The sequence below is a fragment of the Stigmatopora nigra genome, chromosome 8 (assembly GCF_051989575.1).
Source record: "Stigmatopora nigra isolate UIUO_SnigA chromosome 8, RoL_Snig_1.1, whole genome shotgun sequence".
NCBI lineage: Eukaryota > Metazoa > Chordata > Actinopteri > Syngnathiformes > Syngnathidae > Stigmatopora > Stigmatopora nigra.
In genome coordinates this window covers 873,941-900,046 of record NC_135515.1, presented here as the reverse complement: position 1 = coordinate 900,046, position 26,106 = coordinate 873,941, and the positions used below count along the sequence as shown (strand labels likewise).

Below are 26,106 nucleotides of genomic sequence, written 5' to 3'. Positions count from 1 at the left end.
GTATATTTGCTATGCTTTTCCCATAATGCACCTCGGAATAATCTGGAAAATATGGTCAGAAGCTTTTCGACTATTTTTCTATTTCTCTTAGCAAACATCTATTTTGATATGTAAAAAAACATAAATACTGGTAAATTTTAATGATTGATTTTACTATAACAACAAGAATACGATATTTTGTAAAGTAATTTACTACGTTTCCCAAGATTCATTTCGGCAAAACATGGTTCAGGACATCACCCGCCACCTGCGGTGACTTCAAAGGCGTTTTCGAGAAAAGTATTCCAGTCATGCACCATTTTATTGTCCTTGCTGTACTTTTTGGAAACTGTGTGACTACCTCCAGCACAAAGTGTAAGCTAATTTAAACTTCTAACTAAGCCGGTAGCCTAAGTTTTATTCGTGCTACTCGTTGTTTTCTTGCTAACATTCATACTCACTCATTTCAATTGGCAATAACATGGAGCCTCTTATTGTGTTTTGAGTATATTATTCTCCATTTCGTCTTCGAGTAGTTAAAAAACAATTCTATAATTATTGAGAGACATTTTTTCGGAATTAAATGATTGTGTTTCGATACAGGAACGATACGGAAGCTAATTGGCGGCGCCTTTGATCTTTGTCAACCGCGTATTTTTAAGCCAATGTATGCTAAATTTCTTCAAAGGAAATGTTACTGAAACTGTCAAATTAATATTCAAAAGTGATAGTTGCTATTAAGCCTCCTCCACCTATCAACAGTAAAACTAAACAATTCATTTTCGGAACCGCTTATGCTTACAAGGGTAGCGCAGGGTGCTGGAGCCTATGTGAACATTTTCTCAAAATTTTCAAGGAGAAGATGCTTCTTATCATCCCCATTTGTGGTGTTACTTATGTGTTGACTGTATTTTTTCCTCTCTAGTGTCACACTCTTCCCACAGTGCCTATGACAAATACTATGTCACGTACATATGGCACAACCGGTTGTACTTATACACGGCTGGTTTCCTTGCCTTGGCCTTCTGGGTCTTGCTCAAGATGTTTCTCAAGAAGGTGCACAGTAGCAATATGTTTTTTACTCTTTTTAGACTAATAAGAGAACACATTTTTAATTGTTTTTATATAATTTTCCCAAAGGATGTCAATTCCAGCATTCTGAAAGTCAAGCAGGAAGATAAGCCCCATGACAAACCTGCAGAAGTTCACTTGTCAGGAGTCAAAATCTTCTTTGGCTCTCAGACCGGAACAGCTAAAGTACACATTTTGTTTTATAAGCATTACTTGACCATACAGGTCTAGTCAGTCCACTGATACCTTTTTGTTGTTGTTTGTTTTAACCACGCAGGGTTTTGCCAAGGATCTGTCGGAAGATTTGAGGAATTTAGACATCACGGCTGAAGTGATTGACATGAAGGAGTACGATCCAGATGATCGGTTGGCGGATGAGGTAAGGCACATGTGTCAAAGTGGCGGCCGGTCTGACTGATTGGTTGAAAAATGTCCTGAAACTTTCTGAAGGAATGTGAAAATGTTAACAACGAATCACCATTCAAAATTCACGTTCATGTCGTTTGTGTGACCCAGTGCAACACCAAATGTGTGTGCGTGTTCCTGGTTGCCACGTACATGGACGGGCAGCCTACCGACAACGCCAAGTGGTTCTGCAAGTGGCTGGAAGAGGCTTCAACCGACTTTCGCTACGGAAAGACGTACCTTAAAGGCCTCCGTTATGCCGTATTTGGGCTGGGGAACTCGCTCTATGCCACCCATTACAACACGGTAAGACAAGCAGCAGTCATTCAAGAAAATATTCTATCATTCTAATATGGAAATACTGTTATTTGGCCAGGTGGGCAGAAACATTGACAAGTGGCTGTGGATGCTAAGCGCTTCTCGCGTTCTCACTCGTGGAGAAGGCGACTGTAACGTTGCCAAGAGCGCCAATGGCAGCGTGCAGGCCGACTTCCTAGCATGGAAGCTCAAGTTCCTGAAACGTCTCGAGTCCCTCTGCCGGGGAGACGGCGACCATGCCTGCTGCGGGAAGCAACAAAATGGCGCCCCCTGCAACAAAACAGGTGGACAGACTGTAGAAGAAGAAGCCACTTTGGACAATAACTACTCTGAGGTAAGTTATTACAAAAAAAATGTCAGTACTCCATGTAGAATAGCTCAATAAAGAGATCCATAAATAATTCATATCTTCTAATGTTATTCCTTGAGAGCCATTCTCCCAATTTAATAGTCAAAATACATATAAATGGGTGCCTATGTTTTTCAGTAATTTCACCACTTTTAAAGTGGAAAAAATCTACTTTTGATATTCTTATGCAGTTGTTAATAAATGAGAGAGAAAGAGTCTAATGAATAAAAATGAAGATTAAAGTAGTAGCTTGTTTCCATATTTTAGTTCACAGGTTAGCGGAGAGCCAGATCCACCCGTCAAAAGAGCCACATGTGGCTTCTGAGCCATATGTTCCCTACCCCTGTGTTAGCGTATGGATTTAGTTGCTATGGCTACAAAATGTTTCCCACGCTTGACATGTGACATTTCTGTCCGTCTTCCATACACACACTCTTTGCTCTTCTCACCAATAACACACACACACACACACAGAAACTGTGTGACAGCTCACAAATGACCCGTCGTCATGGTAGCGGACACCTCGGAAGACGACTCTGTCGCCGAGACGTGTTCCCGGCAGCAGCTGACAAGCGCGGTCGTCATCTTTTTTTTTTAGCGTTGAAAGCGATTTTTAGATGCATTTTTTTTTATTTGATAAGTGACAAATAAGGGTGAGATGAATGTAGATTTCTTTAAGGAGATCAAGGATGTCAAAGAAACACATTTTCTCTCATTACCGATAGATGGATATCACAATTCATTTATTTAGTGTCAAAACTACATCAAAACTTGTAAAAGAAAAAAAGCAGTTTGCTTTAGTCAGCCATTTTCTGACCTGCTTACCATATTTTCTCGCATATAAGCCGTACGCTTAAAATGGCCTAAAAATGGTTACATTTTACAATTTCTTTTGTATAAGCCGCCCATGGATTTACAATTTTCAACTCCATATTCATGGTTTTATTAAAATTCTGGACCCTATCCCAGCTAACAAGTGTTTAGTTGTTCAGTAACCGTGACAGCTTGGCTTTTTGGCAGACATGATAATCCTCGGAAAAAAAAGCATAAGTATGTTTTTGTGGCGTCTTCTCGCAGGCGGAGCTGCTGGAGTCCAGCAGCGACGAAGATAACGCGTCTTCGTCCCCTTCCGTTTTGGACGTGGAGGATCTGGGCAGCATGATGAGCAGCGCCAAACAGGTCAGTTTGCTGTCGTCGTCGTTTTTCTTTTGCTTTTACGTGCCTTGGAAGAAGCAGATGGTCTGATAGACGCCACACACCAGGCCTCGGCGTCAAGACCGCGTTGCGTAAGAGCGCAGATGCCCACAAACTGGACGACGAGTGACTCAAAAGAGTCCATTGGAAAGTCAATTCCACAAATTTGATTAATTGCCTCAAGGCTTCTTTTTTTTTTCCCCGGTAACAAAATTGTTATGTGACACGAAATTTCAAATTGTGTGTGTATTGATACCTTCTAATTTCTTTTAAACAATTAATAATAATACATAATTGTATGTATTTATTAGTTATTTTTAACAACGAAAACATCATTTAACTAACAAGAAAAATTCAACTTAAATTTTCTGTTCAAAAAATCTATGTTAAAATTTAAATAATTTTGTCCTGTTTTTTAAATGACTTTTTAGGTATTAAAATAAATAATAATGACTTTCATTCGTTTTCCCAGCTATTGTTTCGTTTTTTTATTTAAATGGTAATTTAAAAAAAAAAAACATGAAGGTAATTATTTTATTAATAGCAGCAATATGAAGGTATTTTTCTTTTGTAATAACAGCAATATGATTTTATATATATTTCTTCATCTGTATTCCCAGATTTCCCCCAACGGCGGCCAGGTGGCCCGGCGCTCCAAAAACGTGGCGAAGAAACGCCACCAGGAAAAAGAGGAGGAGCCTCGGGAGATGGTCACGCCCGCCCTCAGAGAAGCTCTGAGCAAACAAGGTACCACCCAGAACTCCACGCCCCGCTGAGTCCTTAACATAGAGGCCAACTGTTTTTCAACGATCCCGGCCATGTCTTGTCTATATTAACCGCGGAATTCGAGGGATTACTGTAACAAGAAAAGTATCTAAATTGGCATAACCCTGTTGTGTAGTAACAACTGCAACTTTGCCGCAGTGCTTCAATTTGTCGCCAGAATAATTGAGCAGTAAATCCATAGTTGAAAAAATCTTTCAATTTTATTTGATGTGTCTTTGTCCGCAACATTTGTATTTAGCACCCAAGCCACGCTTTTTGGCTGGCTCACCTGTAGAAGTCATTGAGCATCCTTTGGCAGCCATTCAACTTCTCCTTCTGCTGTTGCTTGCTTGCTCGACACAACAAGCACGCTATAAATAGCCGATGCATCTTTTCTGTCCACCATAACGTTGACCTGATGCGTTATGTTAGGAGCTTGGGACATTTTGTGACGTTTTTATGCCACGTGGCTGGGTAATATAAAAGCCTTTTTGCCGTTACCAAACATTCATTCACCTAATGCAGGGCATCCCATCACCTGATAGATAGATTTTTTAATTCACATTGTTACCAATTGCAACTGAAAAATTCTCCATTCACTTTTAGGACATTTTAATTCCCACAAAAAACCCATAGACCTTGGTATTGACCCACAAAAAAAACGACTCTGGATTCGATCATTATAAATAAATAATCAATACATAGTAAAAGATAAATAAGTGGTCAACTTACTAAATAAGTAGTAGAATTAGTAGTAATGTCTTGATTAGGTCCTAGGTGCTAAACTGTGGGATGAAACTGTCCTGGGGTCTGTTGGTCTTGGCTGTTGGGGCTCTGTAGTGCCTCCTAGGCAGGTGGTTGAAGTAGTGGAAGTCGAAATGCGTAGTATTGTCTTTTATGATGATTTCTGCTTCTAAGGCACTGGGATTTGTCAAAGCTGGACCGGGTAGGTAGGGAACAGTTGATGATCTTGGAGTTTTTTTTCATTTAAATAACATTTATTAAACAATATCTTTTTTTTTTTTGATGGATTAAGGGTCACTCTTGATCCATAACTCTCACATTTGTTGTATTCTCTGTCCAGGTTACAAGCTGATTGGAAGTCATTCAGGAGTGAAGCTCTGCCGTTGGACCAAAGTAATTCCAAAAGTTAAACACTTTTTTTTACCATCAGCCCATTTCAGTCTCATAATTCCCTTTTTTTAATGTCCTAGTCCATGCTACGAGGCCGAGGCGGCTGCTACAAGCACACCTTTTACGGCATCCAATCCCATCGCTGCATGGAGACCACGCCCAGTTTGGCCTGTGCCAACAAGTGCGTCTTCTGCTGGAGGTAAGACCACAATCTACTTGGGTCCGCCACCGCAAAAAGGTGGCCGTTGATTAATAGCCGTGTCGGCGGCAAGCGAGGCGTTCGCCTCCCCCCCGCCCACTCTCGCTGAAAGGTCGCCATCATAGGTCTGCGCCTCCTTTGGCCATGCTCGCGACGTTTTGTCTAAAAGCTGCAATGAAGGTCGACAGGCAGTCTGCGACACGGCACCCCCCGCCACGCTGAAAATGTGTGGTGCCGCGGCAGGATCAGACGCTGACATTTAAAGAAGTGTTAACATCCAATGGGAAATAATTCCTGAATCAGACAGTTACTTTTTACTTTTTTTTTACCCACAAGACTGACATTTCTTTTTTATAAATGTATACAAAATATTTTGGCGCTTTTTATAAAATGTGGTGCTCACATCGTAACCTGTTTAAAATATGATTCTTTCTTGTGAAAGTAGATTTGATTTTATTCTATGTTTAAAATAAGTTTAGTTTTGAAATTTGGGAAAATATATTTATCTCAAGTCAAATTGTACATGTAATATAACTTGATCAAATTAGAGAATTATCCTCAAGTCTTTTTAATGGGAAAATATTTTCTAATATGATGGGTGTTCTTACAAATTAACAGTTTAAAATGTAAAGAATTCATTTTGGCTCTGAAATGTTTTTTTTCTTGATGGGGTTTGGGTCAGCCTACATTAAAAAGTTGACCTTTACCTATTTAATCCAGATAGAATTCCAACCTGTTTGCAAATGTGCTATTTTTTTAAATTTTTCTTTTTGTTTTACATGCGTGCTTGACCACAAGGCATCACACCAACCCAGTGGGCACCGAATGGCGCTGGAAAATGGACCCCGCCGAGAAGATCCTGCAGGATGCGCTGGAAAAACATCAAAACATGATCCGACAGTTTCGAGGTGAGTGCTGTCAAATTTCTTGCACATCCCGTTGCGCTTCCAAATTTTTTGAAGCACACTTGAAGTTTTCCCAAAATTAGAGCGGCATATTGAAATCCGGTGTCTTTTTTTTCTTCCCGAATGTCAGGCGTTCCCGGTGTGAAGGCGGATCGTTACGAGGAGGGTCTTGCGGTTCAGCACTGCGCTCTGTCCCTGGTGGGCGAGCCCATCATGTACCCCGAAATCAATCGCTTTGTGCGTCTTCTCCACTCTCAACGCATTTCCAGTTTCCTGGTCACCAATGCTCAGTTTCCCGATGAAATAAGGTAAACTTTCAAGTCAGCTTTCATTCTATATTGAATGACATATACCGTAATTATAGTGCCACCAAGTTTATTTTATATAAAAGTTCTATTCTGTCCGCTAAAGCGTTTGATCTTCTCCTGAGTGCTTGAGGCTAAACTTTTGAACTGGGCCACTTGTCGCTGGTGCGTGGGCGACGATCATTTCTTGAAGGTTGAGTGATTAACGCTGCTTTCAGGAGCCTGGAGCCCGTCACGCAGCTGTACGTTAGCGTGGACGCTAGCACCAAGGACAGCCTGAAGAAGATCGACCGGCCGCTCTTTAAGGACTTCTGGACGCGATTCCTGGACAGCCTCAAGGCCTTGGCAGAGAAGGTTAGACTCCATTTTCGCAACCCTACCACCGTTGCTCCGCCCAGTGCTCGTAGAGACATTACAAAGAGGGAGTTGCGACGGGAAAGACAGTGGCCATGATGTTATTATGAGCATGTCCACTGTCAGCTCGTATATCAAAATGTCTCTGAACTCAAGGTAAAAATTTGCTCAAGATTTTACTCGTATCTCAAATTGCTCGTATGTCAAGGTACCACTGTAGAAGAGAACAATCCTCGGTTAAATGTTCGGAATTTAGTTCATTAAATAACAAGCTTTTTATTCAAACTTCATTGAGAAATAAAAGAATGACAAAACAAAAAAATTGCATACAAACAGACACAATTTTAAACTGTTGAGCGTCAAAGAGCATAAAAAAAATCCAATCTCCCAAATTAATGTTTAAATAGAATTTAATATTCATTTTTAATGGGCCCTTATGAAATGGAGTCAAACATGAAACGAGACACAGTCGAGCAAAGAGCCAAATGCGGCTCGAGAGCCACGTTTTCTTAAGTTTTTTTTATTTATTTTTTTATTTTGTTAAACTACCAAAATGAGTCACTTGCTCTTTGAAGGTTTAAATGCATTTTTCTCATGCTCAAAAAAAAATCCATGGTTAATTTTAATTAGGCCCCAATGATGCCATTTAGATTCAAACATGTCTGACCTATGGATTGAAGTCAATTTGGAGGTGTTTTGGAGTTTTGAGTGCGTGACACGCTAAATGCCAAAGCACTTCACCTTTTTTTGATCCGCCCTCAGGGTTTGCCGCCGTGCCAGCGTGCATCCCTTTCTATTTATTGATGTATTCGTGTCCCGTCGGAGCGCCGGACGGGATAAAAGGTCTCGCTGGTGGCGCTCTTTTTTGCTTTTGAAGAAAAACACACACACACAAAAAAAAAAAAAAAGCTTTTACACAGCCGGCGTCCCGCAGTGGCTTGACACGCACCCCGTTGATTCATGTATTTTTGAAAAGAAAATGATCACAGTGAACTCCACGGGGGACGTCGTATATATCAAAATGATGCCATGCTATGGACCAGGTAAATACTATATATGCAGTAATCCCTCAAATATCGCAAATTCACTACTTTGCAATTTTTTTTCTGCTATTAATCATTAATTTAGTTTTATTTTTTAACTTTAGTGCTGAGTCTTAGTAGCAAGAGTGGCTTCCGTGGATTTTCACATTTTTATTAACTTTAAAAAATATATTTATATGTATGTATATATTTTTTAATAGGGTTGACCCGATTTTTTTGATCACATTAACCGCTATATATATGTATATATTTAAATGATAAATTTGACAATTGCACATCTCTTAAAGGTTGTATGAGCAGTCAAAAGAGTTGAAAGGTTGTTGCTGATTTTCCTGCCAAAATGTATCAATTGTCCAAAAGCTCATCTCTTATCCCAAGTTGACAGTGTCCACCAAATTCCACCAAATTCCCTCCTGCATTTCCTTTGTTGGAGCATTAAAGAGCCGGCGATTGACCCCTCCTTTTTCCCATTCTATTTTCATTCCTTCTCCCGACACCGACTGCAACGCTGCTCCGACTTCTTTCGGGGCGGAACAACGAGAGTCACGTTCCCGCAATCACCGATCCACTCCTTTGTAATTGCTAATTTCCCTTCAGAATGTCCTCAATTGGCCCCACCATGCTACTGTATTTCATTCAAAAGGCTTTAACAATATCAATAAGAAACATAAGAGGTGATAAAATGAAATGATTTTTATATCCTTTAAAAAAATACCTATCAGTGGAAATGGACTGGATGTCATGTCCTGTCAATGAGTAAGCTCTATATCTCATTTTAACTTATTTCTTTGTTTTCGTATGGTTACGCTACAGCGGCAGAGGACGGTGTACCGGCTGACGCTGGTCAAAGCCTGGAACGTCGAGGAGATGACGGCCTACTCGGAGCTCATCGCCTTGGGCCAGCCTGACTTTGTGGAAGTCAAGGTAAGAGACCATTTACTTGCGTTTTCCCCGGAGCGACAACGTTGGACCCGTTCATACACCAAAGCCTAATTTTTTTTTCTCTCTTTGATAATGCGCGTGAATGCCAAGAGCGCCGCCGGCAGCTTTAACAAAGTGGCTGGCACGGGTGCCACGTGCCTGCTTGCCGCCGTCTGTCCTCCCTTTTCAAATTTCGAAATCTTATCAAATCTGCGCACCATACTTTCGAGGTTTTGCTAGCTATCTGCTATCTTAAGTCATTTAAATTGGACGTCTCTCGCTACCAATGGCAATTCTTGAGTTAGATCAACAACTACTGAATACTCCATACGCATAAATAATACGTTATATATACCATATTTTCATATTTATTGTATTGAAGCCATCCCTGCTGAAAAAAAGAGTAACTAAGAGAAGATGAAATTGCATAATTTGTCACAGTAGGGAAGCAACTTTACTCTGTATGAGCTTATTAATACAAATTACTATTAAAATACTACTAAAATTATTTTAGTGCTTTTTAATCTTATTTTAGTACTGCACAATTGAAGTGTAACCAAGGATTTTTGATTGTTATTGTTCCCTGCTTTGTTAAAATCCCCATTTTATATTAATATCATTATGTGCTAACTCTGCTCAAACTAGGAGATAAAGACATTTGGATATTTTTTTTTGAAGTAATAGAAATGAATTTGATTCCAAATTTAAATCACAACTACTACTGTCAAGTATTAGGATTTCTTTTTTATTTAACGTGGGCTAAAAGACATGTAGGCTTTTATTATTTAATAACGTGTGCGTCCTTTAGCGTGCCAGTCTATTTATTTTTGCAAAAGCGCCTAAATTATTGACTTCCCGAGGAACCCTGACACGTGTCTTCATCAGACCGCGTTTGTCCTCTTGTCATCGCAGAAAAGGAAGACTTTTTTATCTTAATCTTTGTTTTAATAAAGTGGAAAAAAACTATTTAAATCTAATGTATAATAGCGCCAAAAATCCCAATCAATTCCATGTCATTTATGATTAAAAATGTACAATTGTCAAATAAATGTGAGTTTCACCTGGTTAAAAAGCAAAAATAACATTATTCTTTTTAAATGTGACAACCAAACCCATTTTTTTCCATCTGTACACAAAAGGTAACAAAGAATGTGAAATGGTTGCCCGCTGACCAGATCTGAGGCTCCAATAAATGTTACAATTGGCAAATGACAGTGTAATTCCACTCAAAGCTTTTGCGCTATATTCCCAAAGCAAAAAAGCACGGCAGGCTATTTGTTAGCATTCTGCCAGCAGCCTCTGGTGGGATCCCCCTTTTTTTCCTCTTTCTCTCTCTCTCATTCATAATCAAGTGCACACCGGCGCTTTCCGCCAACCTATGACTTTCCCCGGGGGTGCCACCGGAGTGGCTGGGCTGTAATTAGGGGGCAGAATGGCCCCCAAATGGCCAGCGAATGGTCGCCGCCTCACACGTGTAACAAACTGCAGTAAATAATTCAAGGTAGTGGCGGAATGCTACGACTTCGTGGAAGTCCCGTGTGGTCATGTTTTCTGTTTTAACGCCAGCTAGGAATTTTCTTAAGGATATTCTTGTAGTACTTTAAAGTTAACCAATTGGGCCCAAATCTGGATCGTCTCGGTCACTGGTAGCAGACAAAATATTAATACAGTAATCCCTCGATTATCGCGGGTTCACTACATCACGTTTTTTTTGTTAATTAATTTTAATGTTTATGTAAATTAATAAAAATGTGAAAATCCACTTTGAAGCCACTCCCCCGTCCCCCACTAGCTACGAGGGACTCTGCACTGAAGTAAAAAATATTTTTTTTAAATGTACATATTTTTTTTTAAATAGGGGTGACACTACTTTGCAGTTTTTCACTTATCGCGGCAATGTCTGGTTTACATTAAACGCGATAATCGAGGGATTACTGTATTGTTTTAATCATGATATGCGCACATAAGTCCGTCTTTTCACAATATAAATATATAGCGTGTCAGCAAGCAATGTACCCAGACCGTCAAGCTTTCAGCGCCATACACAATCTTGAATTTAGCGCACACTTTGGATACAATTTCAGACTTTTCCATTCACCCTCTCTGACTAAATATATGCCATGTTGTGTTTTTATTAAATCGCTAAATTAAGTGGATTACAATCATCAATAAAGGGAGCAATTAGCTGAGGTTGACAACTATATATCGATGTTCCCTTTACTATAAATATTTGATTTCTACCGAAAATGCAGATGCAACAAAATGGTCCTCCTGTAAAATGCGCCTGTGAAAATACCGTCTTGCATATTAAATCTGTCGGCATCATGAAAAAGGCAAAGTTTGCGGCGTTGCGACAAGCGGACGCCGCCGTGTGTTTGTGTTTCCCGTAATGGATTGCGTTCGGGAGATTTGCTTACTTTGCACTTTGCGCCGACATTCAAAACTAACAAGCTAAAGTCGTGTCAAGTCATTCCTCCGTGTCCTTTGTTTACGGCCATTTTGGAGCAGTGTGTATTTGCCCACCTCCACCAATCAGCAACCAAAGTCAATGACTATTATCGGGCTAACAAAAATAACGTTTTGTAATTGTTGAGAGAGTTCCCTAATATGTTTTTGCTCTGATGTATGGATTTAAGAGCGAAGGCCGTGTTTACGTGGCGGCCAGATCGTTAAGGCCTCCCGCTAAGTGATATCTGCGATCGATCTTCTCATTTGTCACCTCACAACGAGCGCTGAGTCATGGTGGCGTTAGCCTTTAGACGGCCTTGAATGAGTTTTTAAATAGAAATTTACGAGAGATGACGACCCGTGGGGTGAGAATACTATATGTCATTTTAATTTTGTCATTAGTTGACAAATGGGGTAATATAGGAATTGGTTATGACTTGGGGTTCACATTTTATGCTTCATATTTGAGCTATGAATGTGCATTGGAAGAAAAAGTAGGTACTCTGAATTTTTTTTTATAGTGTGTGATTGTTTTGTAGAGCAGCAATTTGCAAATCTGAATAGAGAATAAATACCATTACTTTCCTTTTTATTCATTCAAAAAGGTTTTCCAAATTAATAGTAAAATCATAACTATGTATATTTACAGCAAGAAAGTACAAGTTAAAAATATACTAAATATAATACGTTACATTAGCTTTTGTTAGCTTGCATTACGTTAGCTTGCGTCACGTTAGCTTGTGTTACTTTAGCTAATGTTATGTTAGCTTACATTATGTTAGCTTACCTTACCTTAGCTTACATTACATTATTTTTTTAAGCCCAAGTGGCAGTTCTTTGCATCAAATCAGTGTCTTTGTATAAATAATAACATTTGTGTACTCCTCAATAACATCACAACTCCAGTAGTTGAGATATTCAATGTTTGTTTATTTTTTACTTTGAAAATATCTTAACATAAAAACATTTCCAGTGTACTTACTGAAGCATAGAGTGAGTGTAAATAACGTCTTGTTGAAATCACCCCAACGTGTTTGCAGATAGCAGGCAATAATAGAATTCAGCCATGCGTGTTCTATCGTTATTTGGAGATTTTTCTTTCCTTTTCCTCGCCGTTTGGTGTCTCGTGCTCATCGGGAGACTGATGGATGGAGTCTCTCCCCCGCTGCACCAAAAAAAAAAGCGCTATTGATTAAATACGCTCGCTAACAAATGTGCTTTCGACGTGAACGTGTTTTATTTATTTGTGCTGTGGAGAGGCAGCCATAAAAAACGCCCGGGAATCAATAGTGCTCACAATGGAGTCAATGTAATGTGCGCGGAAAATGTTCATTTCGAGCCAGGAAACTCATTGATACGTACTTGGATTAAAGGGATTCCCCTCATTTATCTTGCCCAATTCCATATCTTTTGGTAATATTAATTCAAAACTGCATTCATATTTCAAAATGTCGTACCTGAAGCAGACTCGGATTATTACATTTTTGCTCATAAAACAATCAAAGAACATCTAATAAGTCAAATTGAACAAATTTGAGGCCACAGTAAATATAATGAATTCATAAATATATTGAATATTATGCTTATTTTTACATACATTAGATTGCAAAATAGTATGAAGTAAAGGAATATAGAGAAATAATTGTAGGTCAAATTAAATATTTAATAAATACGAAATAATAAAAATATATTGTACTTCTTATTGAATAGATTTGAAAAAAAACTGAGCAATAATTTGGAAATAAAATTTAAAAATACAATTTGGAAAAAACAGTTTAAAAAAAGATATGCATCAATTTTGTGTTGCATTTATTTAGCTTTGGGAATTTTTGTTGTTGTTTTTTGTCCATTAAAAAAAAAACATTTATTCATTTAACACTGGTGGCGCTATACATCCGCTGCCGGCCTTCCCAGACTTCCCCATTTTCTAAGAGCAATAATATACATTGTCAAAACTCTTGTTTTCTTTATCCCAAATGTTATTTCTTGCTGCGACATATTTTCAAACAGCCTGTAAATCTCCACAAGCGAATACCTGGCTTTTATATATTTATATATTACGAGCGCACATCCACCACAGTGGCCAAAAGCCGGCCAGTTGTCGTCTCGGCGTTTGCCCGCTGATTTATAGTGACTCGGCGGCAGCGAGCTGTTACTCAGCAAACCTTTAGGTGCGGCCGCCGCCTTCCTTGGATTGTGTCCTGAATACATAAACAATCTGCAAAAGACAAGTGCAGTTTTTTTTCCTCATTATACATTTCTCACCCGTATTTTTCCTTCACAATAGGGGTGTGCATACTCTCCCAATATGAATATCACAATTTAATCCAGGTACGATTGTTGTGATTTAAAAAAAAAAAATATGAATAACATCTTAAATTATGTATAGCGTTAATTAAAAAACAATTGAATGGTCCAAAAACTTTTTTAGTTGCTTTACTGTCCTCTTATTGACTAAATATAGTATTTTGTCAAATGTGCTATACTAGGCTTGGCCACACGAGGGCCACCCTGTAAATACTCACTGCTGTCAACTATAGGAAACGAATGGAAGTGCAGTCAGATTGTTTATGAAAAGCACGTCGATTCAGACGCATTTTGAATTGGTAAATGAAATTTGCAGATCTACACAATGGTGAATTTTTGTTTATTTTCAAACACTTTTACTTTGCAGTGAACGTATTTTGTTGTTTTCAGGGCGTGACTTACTGCGGCGAGAGCTCGGCCAGCAGCCTGACCATGGCCAATGTCCCGTGGCACCAGGAAGTGGTGGCTTTTGTGCAGCAGCTGGTGGACATGATGCCAGACTACCAAATCGCCTGCGAACACGAACACTCCAACTGCCTCCTCATTGCACACAACAAGGTAACGCTAATCTGCCTGCTGCATTCTTTTCTTTACTTCTCATGTCATAAATTCTCTACTAGCTTGAAAATATGAATGATGACTCATTGTGTTGGCACGCATACACAAAAGGTGTCAAATAGGTATCTTCAATGTATTGTTGTTTTGTTTTTGCAATGTTGTTTTCCTTTTGCCCAGCACCCACAGATGGGATTTTGTAGCACGCCATACGCCCTGGGAACCCACTATCAATCTCCACACATACACAAAAACACACTACCTATACTTACCTAGTCCTTTTTACACTGTGTCACACAGACGGTTGCTTTTCATTGCATTCTCTCTGTGGCAGACTTTGTTTCCCAGTCTCTCTTTCCTTCTCAATCAATCAAAGGCGCTCACGCAATCCATATTCCAAGGCCTGTCTTCTTTTGCTCCCCTTGCGCTTAGGTGGCCATTTGCTTCCGACTTTGCTTCATTTGCACCTCCTCCTCGCCCACGCCTGTCAGCGTTTCCTAATATATTTGTACACACACACACTGACACACTGATACACACACTGATACACACACTCTGATTCCGCACTTGTGGCCCAGATCGTCGTGTTGCGGCGTGACGCTTTCTCCAGCAGACGTGCTAAGTCAGAGATGTCACTCTCTCCGACTGCCTTTCAAAATGTACGCTTCTGCGACACCACCAAAATCTTATTTTTTACGACTTTTAAGTCTGATTTCATTCATAACAGACAGCACAAATCCATTAACATTTTCAACCATTCATTTTTTCATACCGCTTTATCCTCCTTAGAGTCATTGGGGGGTGCTGGAGCCTATCCCAGCTGAACCGGTAGCCAGCCAATCACAGGGCTCGGGCAGACGGACAACCCAATCGTAGCTTGGGGCAATTTAGAGTGTCCAATCAGGCTAATTTTGATGTTTTGGGGATGTGGGAGGAAACCGGAGTACCCGGAAAACACCCATGCAGGCCCAGGGAGAACATGCACACACCTGGATTCGAACCCAGGACTCCAGAGCTGCGAGGCCATAGCGCTTAACACTTAAACCACCGTGCTGGCCTAAGCAGACAAGTTGAAAATGAAAAACTAGGTACTTTCTGCAAGCCGGGTTGGTTATTATTTTTCTTGGTGTTTATGATAACGCAAGAATGAATAAAGGGGTTTGTTATGAAAATGGAGGATAGATTGAAAATGTTCCAAGGAAAGGCAGTCAAACGTTTTTGACGCCGTGGGAGGTTTGAAACAAGTGCGACAAGAGTCGGAGCAGACTGGGGAGGCGTGGAAATCAATTCATGGATCCAATAGCGGCGGAGATGAGATGCCAGTCGGTCGTTGGTGTGGGACGGCCTACTAATTGGCTTTGCCATGCAAATTGAGAAAGGAGATGGAGTGAAGCTAATTCCTTTTTAAAGGTGGAAAGGACAAAAGAGATGAATGATACGGATGATGCTGGAAAAACACTGAAAAATATACCAGACAAAAGAAGAAGGACGTGGGGAAAAAATGAATAATTGACATTATTATTGAGTCAAGATATACTTTTTGTCACTTTACATCAGATGAGTCATAACATCCAATTGATTCAAAGTACCTAACTGACTCTTTTTTTCTGGTTTCCAGTTCAAGGTGGACGGCGAATGGCACACGTGGATCGACTACGAGCGATTTCAGGACCTGTCGCGCGCTCACCACGAGAGCGGCGGCCTGGCCGTCTTCTCCTCGTCGGACTACATGGCGCCCACTCCCCCCTGGGCCCTCTTTGGCGCTCGCCAGCAGGGTTTCGACCCGGCAGAAACTCGCTTCCAGAGACGGAACAAAGGCAAAGATGTGTCTGGCTGCTGATTGGATGAGGCTCCCCCTTTTTTTGTATTTTTTTTTTACCATGAATGTGCTTCTTTCTTTTTATTTTTTTCTACTTCTAATGAACTGACAGAATTTAATCTTGTGAACGGCTGATGGTGGTTGATTAAATTTAATTGATCCTCTCAGCAGCTTCATTAGCGCCGCCGTTATTTAGCGCCCTTGCCGGCGTCACATCGACGTTTTGCTACATCCCAAAATTAAATGTTTTCATTCTTTTTTTCCCAACAGGTTTCTCCCCACAAAAGAGCCTCCTGGTTGTAAAATTATTCTTAACAGATGCACAATTTGACATTTACAACATCTTTTTTTCAGGTTTTTTGAGCTGAAACTATCCAGAAAACGGAATAATATACAACTAAGATGGCCTAGGCAGCGCAGTGTTTAAGTGGTTAGTGAGTCGGGCTCGCAGCTCTGGGGTCCTGGGTTTGAATCCAGGTTGGTCCTTTTATGTGGAATTTGCATGTTCTGGGTGATTTTTCTCCGGTTACCACGGTTTCCTCCCACATTCCAAAAAAAACATGAATTTTGAATTGATTGGTAATTTACATAACGGGCACCCCTGCTTTATATGTTAGAAATGTCCAACTCGTTTTTCTCATGGATAGCCATGACTTACTTCAAACTTATGTAAATTCATTTCCATTTTTTTTTAATCATACAAATGGAAAACATAGACAGTAATCTCTAGAGTATTGTTTTTCATACTGGAAAATTTTCTGTGACTTGTGATTGAAAATTCTTTTTGCTGCTAAAAAGTGGGAATCTACAGAGCCCCAGACATGACATAAATGGAATATAAAATGAGCTCGTTCGGCGTCTGGCGTACTTTGTGAGCTATTTTGGGCACGAGCTACTATAGTTTGGATGTTTATGAAATTGAGAACGGGACACGAGGGTAACCACATCGAACGCACTCATAATTTACCACACCTGCTTTAGCTACTATAGTTTTAATGTTTTGGAAATCTAGAACGGGGCACGAGGGTAATCACATCGAACGCACCTTTACGCACTCGTAATTTACGACACCTGCTTTGCAAGTTACACTAGCTAACCCACTTGGTAACTTCATTTAGCATTATGATATTATCGTCAATTATTATATCCTGCATTTGGCCAGGTTTTAGGGTTACTAGTCTTTGGAAGCAAGCTGTATCTGTAACAAAAAAAGGTGGGTTCTCTTAAGTTTTCTCCACACAAAGTACTATGTACCTGCGCTAGCACGAAATGCTAATTCGTTCACGTGGAATACTTTGTCGACATAAAATACTTGTTTATTTACACAAAGTAGTAGTTGGCGTGTACAAACAATTTGAGCGTTCACACGAGCTATTTTATTTCCATTCGTGTCGTTTTCTTGGGTCTCCGTATCGATCAATTTCATGATAAGTGCCTTTTTATTTCTACAGTTAAACTGGCTGGTGCAATTTACAAGACGTTATTGGATTAAGTAACCAATAAATGACACCAGTGTGAAGCGTTAATGCTGACGAATACAGAATTGAAGACATTATTTTGAATTATTCATATTGTTTTGGGATATCCATACTAAACAAGTGCGTCACGTGTTTGGAAGCCCGAATAAATTAGCTTATTTTTCACCCCTTGGAAATGACGTGATGTTTTTGTTTACGCGTGTATTTCTCTTTCAAATACAAGTTGAATGCTCAAATTACTTTAGTATTTTTTAAAAATCCTCTAACTACATAGTTGTTTTCTCTGAGGATGAAAGAAAATTTGTAATTTAACCCTTTAACGCCTGAACCAACCACCAATTGACATTTTTGAATGGTCCATCGGAACAAAAATATCAATTAAATGATACTAATTAGTTATAAATGTGTATCCTACATTAATGATACATCAGCTTTTATTAAGGAAACTATCAACAATTCCATTTGTATTAAAAAACAACAACAACATACGTTTGAAGGTAAATCCCTGACACACGTGCAACAACAATAAAAAGTCTGCCATATTCGACAGATGAACGACGTCACCGCCTGCAGCCAATCGTCACCCTCGCGCTGCTCCTCCGTCCGTCCGTCCGTCTCCCTCATCCTCCTCACCCTCATCTTCATCTCCGTCTTTTTCCCGGCTGTAGGACGACGCCGCCGAGGAGGAGGAGGATGGATAAGGAGCGTCCCGCCACATGTGGCCCCAGGAATGTTTTTCCCTTGACGACGGGATTTTAGCGAGGAGCGCCGCGCAGAAGCAAAAGCACGCATCCACTAGCGGGTGAGTCGCCACCGTTCCGACGACGGGTCGTCGCACCTGTTGGGTGATTGACGCACACCTACGCCAGCCTGAATGTTGCGTCTGCTTCTGTTAACGACCACTGTTTTCCATTCTTGTGGCCTTCATCTTTTCTCCACACTGTAAAAAATCATTTAAAAAAACTGTCAATTTATGATCAAGTACTGCCAGGTGATGTAGTGCAAGGGTGTCAAAGTGGCGTCCTGGGGGCCTGATACGGCCCACCCCATCATTTTATTTATTATACAAAAAGAGTGGTGACATTATTTTATACTTTAGGTTGTTTTTTTAAGATGGTACAATTCTGGCAATCAAAAGCCTATATATTATTATTCCGTCAATTACCATTTTTAAACCATTCTTTTACAATGCAAAAAATAAAGTACAGTTATTATTAATTTTACGATTATTTTCAGTTTAAAAAATACTAAAATATAGGTTTACTAAAGTACAATTCATACTGTTTTTATCATTGTGAAATTGGGCAACCACACTGTTTACCATCAAATTTTGTAGTCAGTCGGCCTCACTGTTCTGAGATCGAGGGTTCGATCCCCGCCCGGTGGAGATTGCCGTTCCACCTGGGCTTACGTGGGTCTTCTCCGGGTACTCCGGTTTCCTCATACATCCCAAAAAAATGCTAGCTGGCTAACAATTTAAATTGGGTTAGCGTGAAAAGTTGTTTTATTTGTGGGCTGCGATTGGCTGGCCACTAATTCAGGGTATCCCCTGCCTGGTGAACCGAGGTTTGCTGGGATAGGCTCCAGCACCCCCTGCGACCCTTGTGAGGAAAAGTGGTCCGGAAGACGAATGAGTGAATTTTTTTTTCTCGTTTTCCGTGCGCATTTATTGTCTTGAGGGTAGCGATGACCTCAACTTAACCTTCTCGACGTGTTTGCGATGAATGGCCACCTTGTTGTTCCTCCACTTTTTTGTCCGTCTCTCGTCTTCTCTCCGCATTTCAATCTTCCCTCTATTGGTCCGTCGTGGCTTCACCTTGAAATGTCTCTGGACCGACCTGGTCTATCCCTCCACTTTGTCTCTCCGTCTTGGCTTTCATTCTCAAACGCTTTCAAGTTGGGGACCATGGCCGTTCTTCGTTCGCGCTTTAGATAAACACGTTTTTTTTCTGGAGCGTGTCTGGTCGCGCTTACTTGTCGCTTGCGGAGGAATGTCGGAGGGAGGGTGCAAGGGGGGAGGCTTTTGAAGACGGAGAGGGAGGACGACGACGAAGAGGAGGAGGCGGTGGCGGCGTTCGTTCGCTCGCTACCTGCTGCTTCCTTCCTTCCTCCCTCGCTCAAATATTCAAAACTGTGCGGCGGCGGCGGGCGCACGCGTCGTCACGGCGATGAGGCTGGTGCGTCCGCAGCTCTCGCTTCTGATGGAGGAGGAACGAGGGCCAGCCCTTCAGGCTAACGGCGACCCGGGGGACGCCGGCACACCGGGGCGTCCCGTCCCCTCGCAAAGCCCGCCTCGTGGGTAAGAACCGCGGCGACTGGTGGGAACGGGGTGTCGGACCGCCGACTCACTTACTGCAGTCAAGGAGGATACCGCGCCGTGATATCCGGATTTCAAATGGATCATATTGCTGGAGTATATTATTTTTTTAGCGCTAGCGCTTGTCACTGTTGCCACGTCAATATGGCGTTTATCGGTGATGGGATGGCATTTAAAGTAGCGCCGTCACCTTGCTTGCCACCTACGCCAACATCATTAAATATGATATTTAGATTTTTTTTTAATAAATTGATTAAAACTCTTAAATGTTTGGATTTTACAAAATGATTTTTGAACTAAAAACTAAGAAAATATGGATTAAATATGCAATTATTGATTTAAAAGGGAAAAAATCAGGAAATGTAATGGACATATATCCTCTTCATTTGAATTTGATACTAAAACTTGATTGACTTTTTTGGGCCGCACAAAATGATGCAGCGGGCCACATTTGGCCCCCGGGCCGCCACTTTGACACCCTTGGTCTAAGCTCACTTCCTTTTCTATGACACGCATCAGTTGTTGTGTTAACCTGTGAAAGCTAAAACAAAAAAGATGGCATAAAGTTGATTTGCTGTTTTTTGTTTTGTTGCAGGAGTGAACTATTGAGAAAAAAAATTGGAAAACGACTCCAAAATATGATTTTTGACGTCTGGCAGCTGTGCTGCTAGTTTTATTAGCACGCTTGGCCACACAACACACAACACACACACATATATATGAAGTTTTTGAGGCAACGTGTCCCGCCGTGCTACTTTCCATTTAGCGGATGACCCTTCGCTTGTTTTATGCGTGTTTGTTTACGGCCGTCTTAATGGAAGCGCTGCTATTGGCCGGCACGCGGTTCTGAAGCCCCTCCATGTTTCACTGCAGGGGGCCAAATTGCAAGTCAACTTCAAACCTCCATTAGCGTGCCTTATGTTCTAATGTTTATTTAAGTTCATAAAAATGTGCAAATTGACAAGAACTAGAACTAGCCATGAATTGACCACACTTTGCTGACCAAAACCAATGTTTTTAGGGACAAGATGCCGTTCCACCACGTGACGGCGGGCCTGCTCTACAAAGGCAACTACTTGAGTCGCTCGCTGTCGGACAGCGACAGCGACGTTCTGGCCAGCATTTCCAATGAGGAACTTCACGGTGAGTCTCTCTTCTCTCCTTTTTTTATCTCGCTTTTTTGATGTCGACCACCCAAAACGCCCCTGGAAGTTACAAGTTAGATTTTTTTTTTTTGCCATATTTTCAGCATCATCGCTTTCTGAGTTGAACGTTTTTTTTTTTTTTTTTTTTGCCAGAAGAAGAGCAGTGCAACTAAACACATCAAAGTCCCAGCTGAAAAATATGGGCTGCATACTAATCAACACACACGCTGACTGCTGCAGTATTGCATAGCGAGCAGCACATACACAACAAAAGACGACTACTTTTTGGAGAATCCATTTGTGGCTTTGCTCCGCCATAGGTGGAACAGGGTTGCTTGTCACCATTTTCTTGAGTTGCCATTATTAGAACAAGGGTGTCAGACTCAAGTTGGTTCGCGGCTGCATTATCTTTAACTCGATTTTATGTGGGCCGGACCATTTTAGATAAAATATTTAATATTTTTTTAATTGGATTAAAATAACTGGATTAAAAGCCCTGAATATTCAGTTTTTTAATAGATCTAAAACAATGTTTATTATAGCTTTTTTATATATATTTTTAGATTTTCCTCAATTATTTTTAAACTAAAAACAAAAAATATGGATTAAAAAATTGCAATTATTGATTTTGAAAGGGGGAAATCAGGAAATATAACATACATCTATCTTTTGAATTTGATTCTAAAACAGAGAGTTGACTTTCCCGGGCCACACAAAATGATGCGGCGGGTCAGATTTGGCCCCCGGGCCGCCACTTGGACACCGGTGAAAAAGTCACCATATTGTAAAAAATGGCGAGATAAAAAAAATTAAAAATTAATTGGACATCCAACGATGCTCCCGTGGCCATTTTCTTTTTTTTTTATCACCGGCGCGCGCGCACGTAATGGCTTTGGGATGGTGTGACATTAAGACGCCACCTGGAAAATTGCTTGAGCGCAAAGGCAGCCAAAGTCACAAGTGTTAATATGCCGGAAAGCGTCGGCGCCGCATTAATAACTTGAAATTCCATTTATATTCATGGGCGGAGGAGGCCGTAGGGCAGCGTGTCAAATCATTCAAAAAGCACAGTTGACCAAAAAGAAGGAACTTTTTTTTATCATATTAAGAACACGCCAGCCACACTAAGACTTCCATGTTATTCCTTGAATGGACTCTCACTGGCTGGCAATATGTAGTAATATCACAAGATTGATTTCATGACATGTCAGATGCTGCAATACTAGGAGATAAAGTTGCAATATTACCCCAAAAAAATTGGAATACACAGTGGGCGGAGTCTATTGCCCTCACTTTGAGGAACTGTTTCACTGAAAAATAAATGTAGTAATAATTTTCAGTGTCACTTAATTTGTTTAGAGATTTTTTTTGTTTGTAAATCAATATATTTATACATTTTTTATCAATATAGTTAGGCTAATCTAAATTGAATTAATGACCAATTTTCAGGGTCCATTAATCGTTTAGAGAATTTTAAAAATATTTTTTGGGCCTTTTGATAGCATATTTTGTTTTTAAATATATATAGTTTTTTTTAATATTGGCTAAATTAATAAATGTGTACATGTGTATATGTATGTGTATCTTTTTTTGGAATATAGGTTAAGTTAAGACTTGGTTAGGCTACTAAGTTAAATGTTGTGCCTGTTTGTGTCGTCAGAGATCCGCGAGGCGTTCAAGGTCCTGGACCGCGATGGGAACGGTTTCATCTCCAAGCAGGAGCTGGGAATGGCCATGCGCTCTCTGGGCTACATGCCCAGCGAGGTGGAGCTGGCCATCATCATGCAGAGGCTCGACATGGACGGTGGGGGGGGGGGGGGGGGGGGGGGGGGGGGTGGGAGCGCTTCAATAATTCATCCCAAATTGTCACTCCAGATGGTGGGCTGCCTTTTATTATTAGAAAACATAGAGAACAAATACAAACGTCCTTTTGGAAACATTCCAAAAGCTCACCTTGTTGCCCTTTTGACCTCTTTGGTCTTTTTCAAAAAGATGGACCACCCCAAAAGATATTTTTTTCCCACCCAAAAATTTGTCGGCCAATTTGTCTGTTTGCCTCCGACTGACGGCGGTCTTTTTTGTTGTTTTTGCGGCCAGGTGACGGCCAAGTGGACTTTGAGGAGTTTATGACCATCCTGGGACCCAAACTTCTCTCTTCGGAAACCAGGGAAGGTTTCCTGGGCAGCACCATAGACACCATTTTCTGGCAGGTACTGAAAAGGGGCCCAATCATACTCAAAATATGGTTTTTACTTCAAAAATCATTTTAAAATAAACATTGTTTTAGATCTATACAAAAACGGAATATTCAGGGCTTTTATTCCAGTTCTTTCAATCCATTTATAAAAAAAAATTGAGGCAATTTTCCGGGTGATGGCTTTGCCATCGATATTGGGGCTGCAGTGGGGGCTGCCGATCTTCCCCCAAGGACACGCGACTTGGTCAAGGCTGATGCCAGACGTGCGTGGCTCCGTTTAGCGTTTGTCAGCGCATTTTTTTGTCCTCATGACAAAAGTCATTACTGTAATGTAGTGGTGTCCAACTCAAAAGTTTGTCTTTCCTCAGGGGACATGACTTTTATTTTGATTTTAACTTTTGAACTACAGCTAAAATGTTTCTCTTAAGGACCAAAAATATCGATCTGTGATCTCATACTTTATCGTTGCAGTTCGACATGCAACGGATTACGCTGGAAGAACTCAAGCACGTCCTTTTCTGCGCCTTCCGAGACCACCTGACCATGAAGGACATCGAGAACATCATCGTCAACGAGGAGGAGAGCCTCAAGGAGAACGCCGGCAACTGTCAGACCGAATTTGAAGGAGGTGAGTCGCAAAGAGTCAGGCGTCCCCTCGTCAAGTCCCCCCGTCACCTACTCATTTATTGATTGGAGGATGCTGTCTTTCGCTCGCTCGCTCGGCTGTGGCTCACGGCGGACCGGCTTGTCAAAATAAGCCCGGGGGCACGCGGGAGGCTACATTCTCGCAAAAGAAATGCATGCTAAGGCTCCTTTTGGAAGTGGAAAATAGGGTTTTTTGCTTCATATTCATCAATAAAGGAGGTTAATTATCAGATTTTTAATCATTTTAACCGTAAAAAAAAGCTAAAGTCAAATTTTAGATATATTTAGGTATATACATGTATTTTGAGTGTGCGTAACATCATTTTAAGTTGTTTGTTTACATGTGCGCGAATGTTTACTCGCAATTCTACCCATTGGAAAATGTCTTTTTTTATTCACTTTAATTGAATGGAGTTTCATTCCTTTATCGTCATTATATAAGTCCAATTATTCATTTTTTTCATGACAGATTTAATACAAAATTGGGCCATTTAGTCATTTTTCAGGCTTGTAGAGCAAATGATTCTGATTCAATGTATAAAATATGAATCTACTTAAAATGCAATTCACGACAGCGTTTCAGGAAGCAATTAATCGCGCAAGTATAAAAGTGTCATGGTGGATGGTCACCATTTTTTGACTGTCGTTATCACTTCTTGTCTCTCAGTGCACCCGTCCAAGAAGAACCGTCAAACGTGCGTGAGGAAGAGTCTCATCTGCGCCTTCGCCATGGCGTTCATCATCAGCGTCATGCTGATCGCCGCCAATCAGATGCTGAGGAACGGCATGGAGTAGCCACGCCCACTGTGTCCGACACACACACACACACACACACACACACACACACACACGCACACACACCTCTACACACTTTTTTTGTTTTGTTTTCCGAGCCACCCCTTTACCCCCACCCCACAGCAGGGACACCCAAGGGCTGACGTTACCCACAATCCTCCTCCGTCCTATTCTGACGATGCAATAAAACGGCACCGGCCAGCCACAAGAGGGAGCGAGAAGTTCGGACATGGACAACGCGCCCATCGCGCGCTCTGGCCGGCGCAAGGAATGCTGGGAATTGCAGTTATTTTTCTTCCTTTGTCCGGACTCCTACGAGCCAAGTTTTTTTTTTCAACGTGCTCTCTTCTCTGTCCCATTCATCTTAGCGATATGGATGGATGGTTTTGATAGGCTACTATCTATCCTACGATTGTATTTCACCCCCACCGTCGTATAATGTCGTAACACGTGTCCCATTTTCAATTTTAATCAGAAACACTGGAACACTGGGAGCAGGTTTCCACCTAAGCAGCCAAATTCAAAGATTGGACGTCTGTCACCATCAATGGCAGCCTCCAGTCTCTTTAGCCCCGCCCACACGGCTGTCCGATACCTGTTCTGCGACGTAACAAATCACTGTGACTGCACAATAGCGGCAAAGCCACGGCCACGGGTGACGTCACTTGAAGTTCGTGTTCCAAGCCATAATACGTCGTATTACTACTAGTACTATAGAAACAAACGGGATGGCCAGTAATTTGGTGAAAAAGCGCCCTCTGGCGGTCTTCACACAAATGACGTGTAGGCTTACATTTATTTATAAAACGAGCATTATTAGTAGTTGATGTTTTTTTGTATTGGTGAGGTAGTAAACTTAAAAAAATATATTAATGTACATGATAACATATGTATGAGAATAAGATTGTTTTTCAGTTCATAAAAACTCACCTTATATTTGATTATTGAACTTATTGAAGGTCAAACAATCCAATTCTTTTTTTTCATGATGAATTTTGTAGAAAGTCTATTTTTTAACATTTAACGATTCATTTCAAATGCGATTGTTGATTTGAACACTACGATTAATCACCCTTGTGTATAACCTAATAATTGTCAAGTACATATTTGTTTTTTCCCATTTTTCACAGGGGATCTTCTTATTTTTGGAAAGAGGTCTCACAGGAACGTTTGCATGCCCCCAAAACAACCGCCAGGGTGTCTCTGGAGTAGCACGAACACTCACTACACACACAATATGTTGACACACACTCACTCACCACATACACAATATGTTAACACTCACTCACACACTTTGCATGTGCAAAACGTATAGACTTTAAATTGTAATATTTAACGATGCTCAGTGTGCCAATGCTGGACGTGTGCAAGAAGATGCAATAAATCTGGGGTTTTCCAAACCTACCGTCTATTTTTGCCATCGCTGCTTGAGGAGGGGAGAACGGGGTTGATTATCAC

At 40.8% G+C, this 26,106-nt stretch overlaps 2 protein-coding genes across 4 annotated transcripts; both read left to right on the top strand.

Annotated features, from left to right (window-relative positions):
• The first annotated feature begins 28 nt into the window (after nt 1-28).
• tyw1 (tRNA-yW synthesizing protein 1 homolog (S. cerevisiae)) lies at nt 29-16,238 on the top strand. The gene is made up of 16 exons (XM_077722461.1): nt 29-354; nt 905-1,035; nt 1,120-1,236; nt 1,328-1,429; nt 1,567-1,761; nt 1,832-2,107; nt 3,200-3,301; nt 3,937-4,063; nt 5,166-5,218; nt 5,296-5,414; nt 6,213-6,322; nt 6,450-6,627; nt 6,843-6,978; nt 8,835-8,945; nt 14,088-14,255; nt 15,871-16,238. The coding sequence occupies exons 1-16, from the start codon at nt 291-293 to the stop codon at nt 16,090-16,092; spliced, it is 2,211 nt and encodes a 736-aa protein (XP_077578587.1). The 5' UTR covers nt 29-290; the 3' UTR covers nt 16,093-16,238.
• Nucleotides 16,239-16,397: 159 nt separating this feature from the next.
• On the top strand, nt 16,398-26,053 carry LOC144200363 (calcium-binding protein 8-like). 3 transcript variants are annotated; one of them, XM_077722460.1, is made up of 7 exons: nt 16,398-17,282; nt 18,217-18,351; nt 20,888-21,009; nt 22,672-22,815; nt 23,109-23,221; nt 23,680-23,836; nt 24,521-26,053. In XM_077722460.1, exons 2-7 carry the CDS (start codon nt 18,266-18,268, stop codon nt 24,646-24,648), a joined length of 750 nt encoding a protein of 249 aa, XP_077578586.1. In that variant the 5' UTR covers nt 16,398-17,282; nt 18,217-18,265; the 3' UTR covers nt 24,649-26,053. The 3 variants fall into 3 exon arrangements, with proteins under 3 accessions (XP_077578586.1, XP_077578585.1, XP_077578583.1); XM_077722459.1 differs by lacking the exon at nt 16,398-17,282 and having other exon boundaries at nt 18,153-18,351; XM_077722457.1 differs by lacking the exons at nt 16,398-17,282; nt 18,217-18,351 and adding an exon at nt 19,595-19,848.
• Nucleotides 26,054-26,106: the final 53 nt, after the last annotated feature.